We start from the raw sequence: 15,991 nt of genomic DNA on the forward strand, positions 1-15,991 counted from the left end.
TGGGTCCCAGGAACTTCTGACCTTGTAGCATATATTATGAATTAATTAAATATTTGATTAATGTTCATTTGACTTTATTATTACAAGACATTTATTGCTACGTAAATCACGCTGCCGTGTCGTGCCATATTATCCTAGACCTGGTCATTATATAACTAAATATTCCTTAAAAATTATAATGTCATTACATATTAAAACAAGGCTAAAGTTTGAGACGTGCAGAAATTCATAAGATATTGTATGTAAGTAAGTACTCGTGGTGGGGTTCGGGTTCTTCTTCAATTCATATTTTTGCACCTTCAATTTTGACGACCCTCGATATTGGACCAGCACTTGTTGAGCTGAACACAACGATGAATCTTAACTTAACTTTGACGAAACATGGTTACGATCTTATATTATATATTAAATCTTCATTTAATAGTTTTCCATAGTTAAAATATGTCACTTTTCATAAGCGGAAAAAAAGACAAATTTTAGTGATGACACCAATTTTTTTGTCAAAGTTTCTCCAACTCTCGGAGATATTCATACACATCAGACCGACTCAATCTAATAAATTAATAAGTTCAGCTGATTTTGGTTGAAACTTGGGTGGGAAGGCAAAGACACAGTCATCTTCAAGTTGAATTAATAATTATTGTGTGAATCCATGCAATATTAACGCACTGAAATTCTTGGTTTGTTGATTTACAATAAAAATAACGAGAAAGATCTATCTATCTTTACCGGGATAAGATATTATTCATTAGGAGTTAATATCTAAATGGATTATAAGTACAATTTACGTCTAGACAAGGCACGACTTTCAGCTCATTCTTTGTTTGAAATTTTAGGGTTTCCTCCGACACGTAGTTAGGTTTTGGCTACAACTCTAGTACCAATTGATAACAATAACGAAAACTTCTCCTATTTAGGCAAAGACCTCATGGATTTATTTTTTGTTTTAACCAAAATGTTTTATATGAATGACAGTTATATACCAGAGGGGTATATGAATGTACTGAAAACCATATTGGAACGAGAGCAATCTTGAGAATAGAATGACTAAAAATGTCTTAAAAGAATTGAGAGTTACTGTCTATGTCTATACCAATAAAGCGTACTTTCCTTTTCAGTTACTCAACGATAGAAACTCCAATAATTTCGTCTTTCATTTCATACATTAATTAAAATTCTTAATTTACATTTATTCATACATTCAAACAAGAAACACAAAGGAAAGAAAAGACAAAAGCAAACGACAAAGATCTTGTTCATACTTCCAATTCCAACTGCAATATCACTAAAAATTTAAAGGCATCCCAAAAATGGAACTGGTAACTGCACCCATGGTCAGTTTACCCACCAGAGAAAACATTGATTTTGTAAGCGTTCTCTCACGTGGCGGCGGCGGGGGCGGCGGTGCTTCATATCCATATTGACTTGCTTGATAATAACCATAATTATTGTAGGAATATCCATACCCGAATCCAACAGGATAGCCAAAATAAGGGACGGCGAAACCATAAGGAGCTGGAGGTGGTCCAGTTGGCCCAGTTGGCCACGGCGGCGGTGCAAACGAAATCCCACGTGAGGTAGTCCCACTCGGCGGTGGAACTGGAGGCTCGGTCGAGTGAGCGGGCGGCGAGTCGTAGGGCTCCAAAAGGCAGTCAAGATGGATATTGAGACCACAAATATCACATCCGTACACCCAACGAGATGAACAATCAGTTGTGCAAACAACACAGCTTCCAAAGGGCAGCTTTTGGAGGTTTAAAGGATGGTTTTTGTCGATCACATGGTCAAGCTCTTGGGGGAGTTGGGTGCACAGTGGGTGGGCGTCAAAGTTGCAATCTTTACATCGGTAGTACAGGCCCTCGACGGGTCCCAGGCAGACATCGCAAAACCGGCCGCCGGGGGCAGCAGCTTCGGGCTTAAGGACGTCCAAAGTCAGATGGTGGTGGTGGATGAATAAGGATAGCTTTTCCGGGCAATTGGCGCAGAATTCATGTAGGTCGAAATCGCAGCCGTGGCATCGGAATCGGCTGTCGGAGCCGATGGTTTTGCAGCCGTCGCAGTAGTAATCTTGATCGTCGGAGAGAAAAATCAAGGGGTGGTTTGGATGTGTGAAATGAAATTTGGTGTTCTTTGGCACCGGAGCCATCTTTCTCTGATGATCTTTTGGTTGTTGGATTTGCTAAGGGAAGAAACAAGACCTATTAAATGCTACAATAATGCGTCTATTATTATTATTATTTTATGATTTTCCGCCCTCTCTTTTTTTCCTTTGACTACCAAAAAAAAAAGTAAGACTCAGATGACGTTGTTGATCCAATATCTCAAGAACATTTGTTTTAGATTCGTATCACTCTAGAATCGATCATGTCTATCTTAATTCTAAACATGCAATTTAAAATGATAAAAAAATACTTAATTCATATTACCTTTTTCATCAAATATCTTAACCAAAAACACTTGTTTAAGATTCGAATTACTCCACGACCAAATTATATAGAATTGCAAATAAACTTAGTCATTAGCTAATGGAAAACCCAAATGCTCCTTTTATTACATTTTTTTCGAGCTACCATACAAGATAACATACAACTTTCTATATCCTCAAAATGAAAATTCTTAATCTTCACGAAGCTTTCCAAGACTTGTAGCTTTCGTATTTTTTATGACCATAATTAACCACTATGTATACTTTATGACGACAATTAACCACTAAGTAAATAAACCTTAAAATATATTAAAAAATACCATAACTCTGATTATCAACTATCCCAAATTTGTAACCATCTAAAACTAAATGAAGATTAATTGCTCATAATGTGACATTAATATTACATGATATATATAAAATAATTAATTATGGATACATTTATGTATTTATTTTATATTTTAAGAAACATAATCAATAATCAATAATCATTGTTACCATTTTAATATTAATTTTTAAAAAAATATGAAAATTTTTATTTCAATTCATAGGACTTCTGTAAAAAAAAAAAAAAAAAAAAAAAAAATTTGCTAAATGTAAAGGCATGATTCATGGGTTCTTTAGTTGACTTTAGTTTACCAACTTGTGATTAAATAAAGACTTTGACTTAGTTTTGTTTCGCTTACGTTATTATCAAATTATAGTTCTAATCTGGGTAATTTGTTCTTTATATTAATTTATTCTTAAAAGTTTGGTATAATCTTCATTTCATTTAATATATAGATAACATCTAATTATATAATCTAAAAATTCTTTTCTTTTCCTCTTTCTTTAATATTTTATGTTTAATTAGATTATTTAAATTTTATAAAGTCTCATTACACATAAAATTCAATTTAATATCTAATATGCTAATTTAATTTTTAAAACTCTATACCTGCCGAGTCAAAACTAGCCAAGTCTAACTCAATTCGAGTCAAGCTCGACTTAAAGTTAAAGTTTAACTAGTTTAGCTCAATCCAACCTATTCACTCATTGGATTGAATATGGATCACTATTTTAAAGATTGAACCAACCATTTTAAATCATATTCGATCATGGATTCACACATCGAGCTAGCCCCATGAACTTATGATTAAAAGAGTTAATATTTGGTCAAACCCCGACTCAAGTTTGACCCAAACTTTGATGTAATAAAATAAGCTCATGAATTCTTGAATGTTGATAGGCGGATCCAAACAATTCCCCTTTAATTTATGAGACTTGATTCGATTTGGTTCCATCTAACGATATCGGGAAACTTTCTAAGACATAAATCGAAAATTTACACATACATTAGATATTTTAAAAGTTTACGAACAAGTAAGCTGGATTGGAGTCACTTCAAAATTAAAGACGAGGGATAAATTGTTAAAAACCAATGGATCCGAAAAGAATACCATTGATAGCACCTGAAGCTATATTTCCAATCAGAGAAAACATTGTAGTCCCGAACAGTGATCCCCAATTTGACGACGACGATGAAGATCCATGTCCATGCCCATGCCCATGCCCATGTTCTCCACCATGATATGGCGGATAATTGGGGATATTATTATTGTATGGAAATGGATATCCAGGATACCCATAATAAGAATTCGGAACACCCCAAGGGAATCCATACCCATAATAATAATTCCCTCCATAACCAGGCGGAAATCCACCATTAAAATGAGGCTTCTCCGCCGTCGACGGCGGTGGAGCATGTGGTATCCCACGTGTCCCGCTGCTCTTCTTTGGACCGTACGACTTCCGAAGACATTTGATATGTACGTTGACTCTACAACCATCGCATCCGTACACCCACAAAGAACAACAATCAATTCCACAAACCCCACAATTCCCAAACGACGATTTCTGGAGCCTCAAGCTATGGTAGTCGTCGATGACGTGGCGAACCTTCTCCGGCAGCTGAGTACAAAGTGGGTGAACATCAAAGTCGCAGTGGCTGCAACGGTAGGACACGCCGTCGATGGATTCACGGCAAATGTCACAGATGGTCGTCGTCCGGTGATGGGTTTGGGGTTTAGAGAGAATGAGAGAGAGTGGGTGGCTGTGGAAGGAGGAGGAGAGTTGGTGGGGGCAATTAGCGCAGTACACGTGGATTTCGGCGATGCAGACGTGGCATTGGAATCTGTCGCCGAAACCGGTGGTTTTGCAGGCGTGGCAGATGTAATTGGCTTGGTCGGTTGTGTTGTGAATGAGATGGTGGTTTGGATGGACATGGGAGAAGTGGGGGTTGAGATTCTTGGTCAATGCAGCCATTTCTGTGTCTATTTGTGATAACACACATTGAGTGGGAAGCATTTATAGAGACAACAACGCGTTTTGTGTATGCATTTTACTTCCACCACCATCCTCTTGTTCACTTACAAATTAATTAAACCCCAATACTTTTTTTAACTCAACTCGTAGTGTCTAAACCAAGTGTAACACATAGACAACAGGCACGGTCAACGCGAGGTCGAGTCAAATGACTTGGCTTAGTGTATAGATAAGTCATTTGTGTTGCAGACGATTGAACATGCACGCGCAAGTAGCGTATGTGGTCGAACAACCTTAGATTCCGTACAAGTAATATTCAGCTGGCGAAGATGGATCATGTTGAGGATTGTTGGGAGTGAGTCCCACATTCGCTAATTTAGGGAATGATTATGTATTTATAAGCGAGGAATACTATCTCCATTGGTATGAGGCTTTTGGGGAAGCCTAGAGTAGGACAATATCATACCATTGTGGAAAGTTCTGATTCCTAACAGATCCCATCACACTTTGAGTGTCTAATTGGATAAGATAGTTAGAAAGATGAACCCGAGAGTTGATTGGATATAAGTTTTTGATCTTATTTTTATTTTTATTTTTTCAAAATGGTTCGCACAAATAGAAATAACTAAATGTCTTATGGACAAAACAACTAATAATTATTATTTATATTCATCTATGTACTAAGTCGACCTTGTTTTATATGAATAAATATAAGATGCAAAAAAAGACATAAAAATTGATTAGGCGACAAATTCTTACTTTTTTATATATAAAAAAACATTAATTTTTTTTTATTATATTATTAAAATAGATCTAAAGTGGATTTAAGAAAATATCATACGACAAGTTGTTTTCGAACTTGTTATAAAATTAATATTTTTATTATTGTTTTTGAGTTATATTAAATTAATTTATGAGAGTTGTATTGGACATTATATTAATATTTATATTATTATTTATAGAAAGTCAATAACGGTGGCTCTTTTGAATCAACTAGGACATAAATACAGCCTAAGATATGACACGACAAAATAACAAGTCTCTGAGCAATTTCCCGGAAAGTAAAAAATGTTGGGGCTCATTCTTGTAATCACCATAATTATTTTCCACTTTTTTTAAAAATAGTTTTTAATAACTCATTTTTATTTTTATAATTTCATTAAAAATTCAAAATTAAGAAAAAAAAAGTTTAATAAAATTAAATAGTTATTAAATATTAATTGAAATCAAATAAGGAAATTAAGACCTAATTAGCCTTCTTTTAAGAATAACCTTGAATATTCACGTGTCCAAAGGATATAATCGTAAATTCTCATCGTCTAATTTTATTATAAGGTACAAAAGCAAAATGTTTTGAGTTTTCAAACCCATTTTTTTTTTTAAATTTGTTTTCTAAAAAGAATGTTGGGCTTAAAAAGCTTCCCCTATAGAGGTTATCTCATAATCTACTTCTTAGGAGCTAGCGTTCTTGCTGAGCTGGCACAATGCGTGATGACTACCTCACAATCCATCCCTTAGCGTCCTTGTTGAGTTGGCACACTGCTCGATAACCATTTCACAATTCACCCCCTCTTAAGGTCCTAGCGTTTTCTTTGGCAACTCGGTGTCATTTAGTACACCGTCCAGTGACTATCTCACAATCCATCTCGTTTAGGGACGTAAAGTATTCGCTGGCACATCCTTCAATGACTAGCTCTTATACCATTTATAATGGCTTCAAACTCACAACTAACACATATGGTTGTTTTTTCATTTAGAAATTTCCAGAGAGATTCTCATTCTTTTGGGAAGTAGAATTTCATAATTTTGGTGTCACTCTCGTCCATTATTGTTGTCTCTTCAAATAATTTCCTATATCACATCATCCCAATCAATCTTTTTAATCAATCAATTAAAAGAGAAGTACAAAATGAACCCAATTGTTGTATATACACTACAAACATTTGATTATATTATTCAAGTGGGGACGATGAACAGAACACCATCAGAAATTGAAGGATTAAAAACCAACGGAACCGAAAATAAAATCAGACAAAGCACCAATCGCCAAATTCTCAACCAGAGAAAACATCGTACTCCCAAACATCGATCCCAAGCTCGGCGGATGATGATTGTTGTGTGCAAATTGAACAGGTCCGGGATACCCAATTTGGTAATTCGGGTATCCCCAACCGGGAAAACCACCGTGGTTAGGAGGTGGCCACGTCGCCCACGGCGGCGGTGCATGGTGGTGCATCCCACGTGACCCAGATGGCCGGTGGGCGTTCTCCCGCGAACCGAAGGGCTTTCGAAGGCATTTGAGATGGATGTTGACTTTACAAGCGCTGCAGCCGTAGACCCAGAGAGAAGAACAATCAGCTTTACAAACAGAGCAGCGGGCAGAGGAGAGCTTGTGGAGGAAGAGCTTATGGTTGGGGTCAATAACGTGGCGGAGGCTGCTGGGGAGGTGGGTGCAAAGTGGGTGGACGTGGAAGTGGCAGTCCTTGCAGTGGTAGAAATTGGCGTGGATGGATTCGCAGCACACGTCGCATACCCGATGTGTTCGAGAGGGAACATGGGGGTTGCGGATCATGTGAGCGAGTGGGTGGCGGTGGAGGAAGGAGGAGAGTTCGTGGGGGTAGTCGGAGGAGGTATGCATCGTCGGAGGATGGTTTGGATGGGCATCAGCCATTTCTCTCGATCAGTACCCACAAAAGGAGACAAAAATAGCGCCTCTCTTGCTTGGGGAGCACTCTTGCTTATATGGCTCTCGTTGGTTTTGGCAAAGACCAAGACTTTTAGGGTCTTTATTTAAAAAAAAAAAATCCTTTGATTTATTGTTGCTGGTCACTGTTAGATGTTGTTGTTTTCTTATATATATATTTCCCTATAAAACCATGAATGAAATAGAATCCATGCACATCACTCTCAAGTTGAATTTGTACATTGCCGTGTTCATTTCGAGTCATTTGACTGACATTCAAATTTATTGAGGTGAAAGTTTAAGCCCAAATAATTATATATAAATACACCTTGCCTAGATGGTTACTTATTCGATAAGATTTCAAAACGTACCATTTTAATGTATGTTAATTGAAAAAATAATTTTAAATAGTTTTGATATTTTCTCTAAAAAAAATATTTTTAAATTTGCAAAAAAAAAAAAAAAAAATAATAATAATACTCTTAAATTTTTTAAAAAATCTTTAAAGTATTTCTAAACTTTCATAAAAAAGTTTAAAATTACCTTTCATTTCGATGGAAAATAGTTAATATTTTATTTCAAAAATATTTTTAAACTTGAGTTTTAAAATACCCCTCTAACGCTTTAAAAAATATACTTAAATTTTTAGAAGATTTATTAAATATCTTTAAATTTTAATTTTTTTTAAAAAAATACATCTACAGTTAATAATACCACGTCTAAAAAACACTCATAAATTCAACAAAATAACATTAAAAGTTTGAAATTTTATTGGCATTTTTTAACCTAGTAAAATTTGTTTTAAACAAAAATGGAAGGGTATTAATTTTTTGTTTTTGTAAGGTTTAATGATATTTTTGAAATACTATCGAAAGAATACGAGTGTTTTCGAAATAAAATATTAACTAAAGCCAATATCAAGAGTAATTTTTTTTTTAATTTTTAAAAAATATTTAAGGGTATTATAAGAAAAGTAGTAAAATTTTATTAATTTAAATAAGAAGAATCTTAGTAGAAAAGAGAAATAGATAAAAATCTGATTAATTCCAAAGTATTAATTAACAAATTAGTTAGATAACAAAAATTACATAAACAATTTTATTTTATTTTTATTTGTTTTTGCTTTATTATTATTATTATTATTTTGTCTGGATTCTGAGTTTAATAGGGACAATGAATTACTTAAAGTAGTAATTTATAAGTTTTTGTGATAATAATTGACGTATTTTTATTGGAATAAGCTCGAATTTGAATTGAATTAAAAAAGCAATATATTTCAATTTCCAGTTACAATAATCGAAATCCGATTAAAAGCCAATAGGGAAACCAAAAATAACACTAGACATCACGCCAACTGTCAGTCTACCCACTAGAGCAAACATTGACTTTCCAGGCTTTCCCCCACTAGCCGACGGCGGCGGCTGAGCTGCATTTACTGCTTCACTCGTCTGATGATTCCCATTACTGTGCACAAATCCATAATTTGGATACATAAAATGGTAATCGGGAACGCTGTAAGGGGCGGCGTAGCCATAAACCCCATTATGCCCTCCCATTCCATAATTACCGTACGGAAATCCCCCACTATTCCACGGAAAATCGCCGCCAGGAAACGGAGGCGGCCCGGCTGTCCACGACGGCCGTATCCCACGAGACGTTGTCTGACTCGGCGGCGATACGTCCGGTCCAATCAAGCAGTCAAGATGGATATTGACTCTACAGATCTCGCATCCGTACACCCAAAGAGAAGAACAGCCCTGTTTGCAAACAGAGCAGCTACCGTACGGAAGCTTCTGGAGCTTGAGAGAATGTTTGTTGTCGGCCACATGGCGGAGCTCTTTAGGGAGTTGGGTGCAGAGTGGGTGGGCGTCGAAATCGCAGTCTTTGCACCGGTAGAACAGCCCCTCAACCGGGTCCCGACAAACGTCGCAGATTCGCTCGTTCAGGCGAGCGCCGCTGGGCTTACGGAGAACCAGAGTGAGGTGGTGGTTGTGGTGGATGGATGAGGAGAGTTTGTCGGGGCAATCGGCGCAGTATTCGTGGAGATCGAAATTGCAGGAATGGCATCGGAACCGGCTGCCGGAACCGGGGGTTTTGCAGGCATCGCAGATGTAATCGTGGTGGCTGTCGGAGTGATACAGCAAAGGGTGGTTTGGATGTGTGAAATGGAACTTGGTTTGGTTCGGCACCGGAGCCATCGTGGTTTGGGTATCAGAGAAGAGCAGAGGAGATATTAAAGGCGGAGGAGAACGCGTTTTTTTTAATTTAGCGTCTCTTATTATTTTGTTGACTTGCTACTTTTGGTTGACTAGCAAGTTGCCATCATAATAAAAATATTAATTATATTTGAAAATTTTAATGTAATAATATCTAAATTTTTAATTTTAAATGCATATTCATATTAAAAAAACCTATACTCATGTTATAAATTGAATTTATATTTATCAAATTGAAATAGGTTAATATAATATACTATATTAATTATACAACTTTTTTAAATATAAAATATGTTAATAATAAGGAGTTATATTACTTTAAGCCTTTACTTTGACCTCTTCAATATTTTAAAACGTGTGAATTTAATCTATATAAAAATGTAAAGTCTTTATAAAAAAAAATCAATTTTTTTAGATTAAATTAATAAAAATATCGGTAGATTTTATACTTTCTCTCAAAAATATTTTTAAATTTTTAAATTTTTTAATAGTACCCTTCAATTTTATACATTTATCTGTAGTTTTGGATGAAAACGGTCAGTATTCTATTTTTAAAATGCCTTAAAATTTTTAATAGTGTTTTAAAAATACCCTTCAATTTTATACATTTATAGATAGTTTTGGATGAAAACATTTAGTATTCTATTTTTAAAATGCCTTGAAATATTTAATAGTATTTTAAAAATACTCTATGATTTAGATAAAAAAGTGTTAGACGAACACAACTCTCCAGTGGTATGATATTGTCTACTTTGAGTATAAGCTCTCATGGCTTTGCTTTGTGCCTCCCCAAAACGCTAGATAGTATTTATTGATTATAAACTCATGATCATTCCCTAAATTAGTCGAGGTGGGATTTGATCCTCCAAGAAAAAGAATATATATTTTAAAATTAAGATAGGATGATTTTGAATGAAATGTTTATTATGTAGTATTCAAATGTGTATCTTCGTTAGCAATGATAAGTTTCTAATTGGGCCTTAGATTGAATCGAGGCCCAATAGAAACGACTGGGTGAGGCCCACGACCGTTGGTTAGTGGTAGAACAGAGATTATTATTCTTTTAAAAATATATTTTATATTTGAAAAGTGGAACGCAGAATCTGAGACTGCATCTCCGCTAAGAGCGCAGGAAATCGAATCCTGGACTCATTATCATTACTTCCACGAATGGCTTTGTGCCGCATAAATCTTCCTCACCGGTGTTCTTCCGGCACACCGCGCCTTGGCCCCACTTGGTCCCTCCAAAACCCTAATCCTCCTCCTCCTCCTCCTCAATTACTTTCTCCTTTTCCATCTCTTCTCAATTCCAATAAGGTAACGCCTCTTCCCTTTTGTCGCCTCCCCGATTCTCCCAAACTTGGTACTTATTTATCTCCAATCTTTGTTTTACCATTAGTTATCCTATTCCAGAATCCGGCGCCGAAGCTTTGTTGCCATGAACGCTCACATGGCCACGGAACCCAAGCCTGTTTCAGATGATAGAATGCTCGTTAGTACTTCCTTACTCTTTATCTTACTTTGCATTTTTCTGTTTCGCTTAATGTGAGGCTTATTGCTATAGGTTGTAGGAAAATTCGTAAGTTACTGATCAGAATTTTGTAAAATGTGAAACTTATAGTTTTACACTGGTGATTGGATTAACTGGAACGATTTAATTCGTTTTTTTAATTAATTGTTAATTAAGTGTAGTCGATGGATTTACAGGTTTATGTTCCTCCTCATCCGTTGATCAAGCACTGGGTTTCAGTTTTGAGGAATGAACAAACTCCTTGCCCCATTTTTAGTGAGTATTGATGTAGTTCTTAAAGATGTTTTCTTATACTACTGTAGAGGTAGTAAAAAGAACACTTGTACTTTGCAATTATATGTAGTTTAGGTTGCATGTTTAGAATTATTCAAGCTTCACATATCGATCTGACTTGTGGAGTGATTTGAATCTCAAACATAGTGTTTTTGCCTTAAGATATTAGATCAACAAGGTAATCCGAATTTTACTTCCCCTTAGAGTGATTTCTTAACATTAGGGCTAAGTTTTTTTTTGCAATTCTACGTAGTTTAGGTTATATATTTAGAATCATTCAAGTTTGACATGATCAATCTTGTTTGTAGAGGGATTCGAATCTCAAATAAGGGTGTTATTGCCTTGAGATATTTGATCAACAAGGCAATCCGAATCTTATTTTCCCTTGTAGTGATTCCTTATCATCTCGTCTTTCCTGTCTTTGTTAAATTTGTCAATAACTATTTTCATTTCTGAGCCATGAGAAAAACTCCAGAGGTGAAGTTTTCAATTGAAAAACTGTAGGATGACTGCGATAGTCGAGTTGTGTATTTGAGTAGTGGAAGGCAGTTTTCTCTAGTAAGCTTTCGCTTTTTGGCTATGCCATCAATAATTTGTGGAGGATATTTATGCTTTATTTATTGCAGAAAATGCAATGGCAGAGCTAGGAAGACTGCTTATTTATGAAGCTTCAAGGGATTGGTTGGTTAGTTCTTATACTACTTGGAACATTGCATTAGAGCCTTCCTTAGTAAAGTGAAACCATTAAATGCTTAGATAAATAAAAATAACTATTATTATTATTTTTGTATTCATGTAATATAAAACTGTTCTGATGAGAGAAGAACAAATCTTCAAGTCTTATTCAAATAAATGTCAGTTTTAGTTTATATTTGTATTTACTTACAAATTTGTGGTCCTATCCCTATCAGCCTACTGTAACAGGGGAGATACAGTCACCCATGGGTGTTGCTTCAGTTGAGTTCGTCGATCCAAGAGAGCCTGTGGCGGTTAGACTTCTTTTTTTTCCCCACTACTCTTGTTCTGGCCTATTGATTAATGTTTATACTTCCAGTTTGTTGCCGCCATCCCCTACCACAAAAAGGAAAGAAAAGGACAGCAATACAGTTTTGCCATTTTATTTCGGTGGAATTTCGTGCATTATAGCCTAAAATTGTTCATTTGACTTTGCCTTTTCAGATAATTCCCATCCTCAGAGCTGGTCTAGCTCTTGCAGAATACGCATCATCTGTATTGCCTGCAACAAAAATGTACCATCTTGGTAAGGACAGTAGGATAATGCCGATGTTCTGATCAGAAAAGATATTCATGTGAAGACTGGCGTGTTGTAATTTTGTTTATTTACCTTGTATATTTTTAATCAATTTATTTAGTTAAGTCGATATGATCTCAATTTTCATCCCTTTTAATTTCATATTTTCTTTCAAATTAAAGGGATAAGCAGGGACGAGGAGACTCTTCAACCAACTATATATCTTAACAAGTGAGCTTTCCAAGTCATTATAAATATTACTTTGTTAATGACACTTGTTTGTTGCATTTTTCATGCTTTTTCTCTACGTATTATTAAAATTTTTACTTCTTATGGTCATCTCTGTTCTACGACCCTGAGGTAAAGCAGTGTCAACTTTCCCTTGTTTTACTAATAAAGCTCTAGATGAATAATGAGGTTCGGAATACCATACCAGTCCTTTTCTCTCCGTATTTTTTTTTGAGTTCCAACATATTGGGATGAGGATTCAAACCTTTGATGTTTTGTTTGAGGATATGATGCCTTGACTTCTTGAGCTATGCACAAGAGTATATTAACTCTTCACAATTTCATTTTATGTTGTTTTGACAGGTTACCTGAAAATTTTCCTGAAGGTTCTCGAATTTTTGTGGTTGATCCCATGCTTGCAACAGGTTTGTACTATACTAATTAATGGAGCTCCTTTTTTCTTTTTCATACTTTGGATAATCATGGTTGCTTAGCTTAGTCGATGTGTACTTGACTTATTCCACGAGACAACTACTTGAGCCAACAACAATTGGTACTGTAAAGCTCATAGACCGTATATGTTTTGCCACCGCAGTTTAAATTCATAGCTCTGAAAGTTGGGCCAATTGATGGTTATTTGCTTGGGCCAGTTTAAGTTCATTGCTTGGTAGTGATTCGATTGATAGAAAGTTCTGATCTCTGTATAATTGAACTTTTTATCCTTTGCCTGTCGTTCTAGTATTACTTGTTCCCCTTTCTTTACTCTCTTGTCATTCCTGTCATGACCTCATTTAGAAACTATGTTGTTTGAGAATGTTATAGCAACCATGATTATACTTTGGATAATCATGGTTGCTTAGCTTAGTCGATGTGTACTTGACTTATTCCACGAGACAACTACTTGAGCCAACAACAATTGGTACTGTAAAGCTCATAGACCGTATATGTTTTGCCACCGCAGTTTAAATTCATAGCTCTGAAAGTTGGGCCAATTGATGGTTATTTGCTTGGGCCAGTTTAAGTTCATTGCTTGGTAGTGATTCGATTGATAGAAAGTTCTGATCTCTGTATAATTGAACTTTTTATCCTTTGCCTGTTGTTCTAGTATTACTTGTTCCCCTTTCTTTACTCTCTTGTCATTCCTGTCATGACCTCATTTAGAAACTATGTTGTTTGAGAATGTTATAGCAACCATGATTATACTTTGGATAATCATGGTTGCTTAGCTTAGTCGATGTGTACTTGACTTATTCCACGAGACAACTACTTGAGCCAACAACAATTGGTACTGTAAAGCTCATAGACCGTATATGTTTTGCCACCGCAGTTTAAATTCATAGCTCTGAAAGTTGGGCCAATTGATGGTTATTTGCTTGGGCCAGTTTAAGTTCATTGCTTGGTAGTGATTCGATTGATAGAAAGTTCTGATCTCTGTATAATTGAACTTTTTATCCTTTGCCTGTTGTTCTAGTATTACTTGTTCCCCTTTCTTTACTCTCTTGTCATTCCTGTCATGACCTCATTTAGAAACTATGTTGTTTGAGAATGTTATAGCAACCATGATTATACTTTGGATAATCATGGTTGCTTAGCTTAGTCGATGTGTACTTGACTTATTCCACGAGACAACTACTTGAGCCAACAACAATTGGTACTGTAAAGCTCATAGACCGTATATGTTTTGCCACCGCAGTTTAAATTCATAGCTCTGAAAGTTGGGCCAATTGATGGTTATTTGCTTGGGCCAGTTTAAGTTCATTGCTTGGTAGTGATTCGATTGATAGAAAGTTCTGATCTCTGTATAATTGAACTTTTTATCCTTTGCCTGTTGTTCTAGTATTACTTGTTCCCCTTTCTTTACTCTCTTGTCATTCCTGTCATGACCTCATTTAGAAACTATGTTGTTTGAGAATGTTATAGCATCCATGTAACTTGCACTTGTGTGTCAAGTTAATGTATACGGGAATCATCATTTAATATAACGGTGAATTGGGCAGTTATTTTATTTACTTTAATATGTTTTTCTGGGTATCATAATTTTAGGTGGCACAGTTGTGGCAGCTCTTGATCTCATAAAGGAACGTGGAATTGACAACAAGCAAATAAAAGTGGTATTGAAATTAGCGGATCTCTTGCTTTCGTGTCAAGTTTTTTGGGTATTAACTATCAAAAAATCAATGCGTCATGGTTTTACACTGCAGCAGTAGTCAATAATTTTGGATATTGTGTGTCCTTGATGATGGCCATCTAAATAAGTCTCCTTTAATCATATTCAACTTTCAATCCGTTCACTGTGAATATCTGAAGTTCTGAAGTCCATTATATACTAAAATTGGATTGTCATATCGCAGATATCTGCTGTTGCTGCACCTCCCGCTCTAAAAAAGCTCAGCGAGAAGTTTCCAGGGTAATCACCTGTTCTATTTGATTCAATCTTAAAACAAAGTCAAAAGTCTTCCACTAATCCTTGGACGTTTGTGATCTTCAGGCTACATGTATACACCGGGATTATTGACCCGACAGTTAACGAAAAAGGGTTTGTTTTATTACCAAATGATCAAGTCTTGATGTTTAGCAGTTTGAAAGTATGAACAAATCTTGCGCACAGTACAGAGGTTGACTAATGGGTTGTTTGCAGGTTTATAATTCCTGGACTTGGAGATGCTGGCGATCGCAGCTTTGGCACATGAAACTGTTTCATTGAGCATCAGAAATTCTGTTGCTTGGTAATGATCTACTTGAGATTATATGGCGATTGTAAGATTGCGTATAAATCAAATGATAATTTCTGAATGTCACGGCAATGAAAGAGTCAGTATAGGAGAATTAGGGGAAAAGCTATATTTATGGACTTAATCTTTCCTCCCTCCTCCATCGATTTTAGTTGTAGTTGTGTTCTTCTAAACTAATATGGTTATTTGCAACGCTTGGATTTTGTTATGGTTTCTGAAATCTTTACCATCTAGTTCCTGTAAGTATAATCTTTACATATCCTTTACTTTCTTGCATGGTCAATAGCCAGTTCAACCTCCACTGCCACCACCTCCACCACCACCACTGTCATACCCTCCTCTCCCGC

At 35.7% G+C, this 15,991-nt stretch overlaps 4 protein-coding genes across 5 annotated transcripts; 1 reads left to right on the plus strand and 3 right to left on the minus strand.

Moving 5' to 3' along the window:
- Positions 1-1,141: 1,141 nt before the first annotated feature.
- On the minus strand, positions 1,142-2,156 carry LOC111803730 (uncharacterized). The gene has a single exon (XM_023688255.2). The coding sequence runs from the start codon at positions 2,144-2,146 to the stop codon at positions 1,286-1,288; it is 861 nt and encodes a 286-aa protein (XP_023544023.1). The 5' UTR covers positions 2,147-2,156; the 3' UTR covers positions 1,142-1,285.
- Positions 2,157-3,611: 1,455 nt separating this feature from the next.
- Positions 3,612-4,729, minus strand: LOC111803731 (uncharacterized). Its single transcript, XM_023688256.2, has one exon. It carries the CDS (start codon positions 4,727-4,729, stop codon positions 3,836-3,838), a length of 894 nt encoding a protein of 297 aa, XP_023544024.1. The 3' UTR covers positions 3,612-3,835.
- A 3,930-nt stretch (positions 4,730-8,659) lies between these two features.
- Positions 8,660-9,625, minus strand: LOC111804523 (protein VACUOLELESS GAMETOPHYTES-like). Its single transcript, XM_023689363.2, has one exon. The coding sequence runs from the start codon at positions 9,608-9,610 to the stop codon at positions 8,720-8,722; it is 891 nt and encodes a 296-aa protein (XP_023545131.1). The 5' UTR covers positions 9,611-9,625; the 3' UTR covers positions 8,660-8,719.
- A 1,090-nt stretch (positions 9,626-10,715) lies between these two features.
- Positions 10,716-15,887, plus strand: UPP (uracil phosphoribosyltransferase). Of its 2 annotated transcripts, none has more exons than XM_023689364.2 (12): positions 10,716-10,945; positions 11,028-11,120; positions 11,336-11,414; positions 12,059-12,117; positions 12,344-12,421; positions 12,612-12,693; positions 12,867-12,915; positions 13,276-13,337; positions 14,956-15,023; positions 15,264-15,319; positions 15,401-15,448; positions 15,551-15,887. In XM_023689364.2, exons 1-12 carry the CDS (start codon positions 10,799-10,801, stop codon positions 15,600-15,602), a joined length of 873 nt encoding a protein of 290 aa, XP_023545132.1. In that variant the 5' UTR covers positions 10,716-10,798; the 3' UTR covers positions 15,603-15,887. The 2 variants fall into 2 exon arrangements, with proteins under 2 accessions (XP_023545132.1, XP_023545133.1); XM_023689365.2 differs by having other exon boundaries at positions 10,803-10,945; positions 11,042-11,120.
- Positions 15,888-15,991: the final 104 nt, after the last annotated feature.

Source organism: Cucurbita pepo, chromosome 10 (assembly GCF_057944985.1).
Source record: "Cucurbita pepo subsp. pepo isolate OVF chromosome 10, ASM5794498v1, whole genome shotgun sequence".
Lineage (NCBI taxonomy): Eukaryota > Viridiplantae > Streptophyta > Magnoliopsida > Cucurbitales > Cucurbitaceae > Cucurbita > Cucurbita pepo.

Excerpts from the sequence above, each read along its gene's own strand:
- LOC111803730 (XM_023688255.2), bottom strand. The coding sequence starts at position 2,146 with ATGGCTCCGGTGCCAAAGAACACCAAATTTCATTTCACACATCCAAAC.
- LOC111803731 (XM_023688256.2), bottom strand. The coding sequence starts at position 4,729 with ATGGCTGCATTGACCAAGAATCTCAACCCCCACTTCTCCCATGTCCAT.
- LOC111804523 (XM_023689363.2), bottom strand. The coding sequence starts at position 9,610 with ATGGCTCCGGTGCCGAACCAAACCAAGTTCCATTTCACACATCCAAAC.
- UPP (XM_023689364.2), top strand. The coding sequence starts at position 10,799 with ATGGCTTTGTGCCGCATAAATCTTCCTCACCGGTGTTCTTCCGGCACA. Across the intron at positions 10,946-11,027 it reads CTCTTCTCAATTCCAATAAG|TTATCCTATTCCAGAATCCG; the intron begins GTAACGCCTCTT and ends TTTTACCATTAG. Across the intron at positions 15,449-15,550 it reads CCGACAGTTAACGAAAAAGG|GTTTATAATTCCTGGACTTG; the intron begins GTTTGTTTTATT and ends GGTTGTTTGCAG.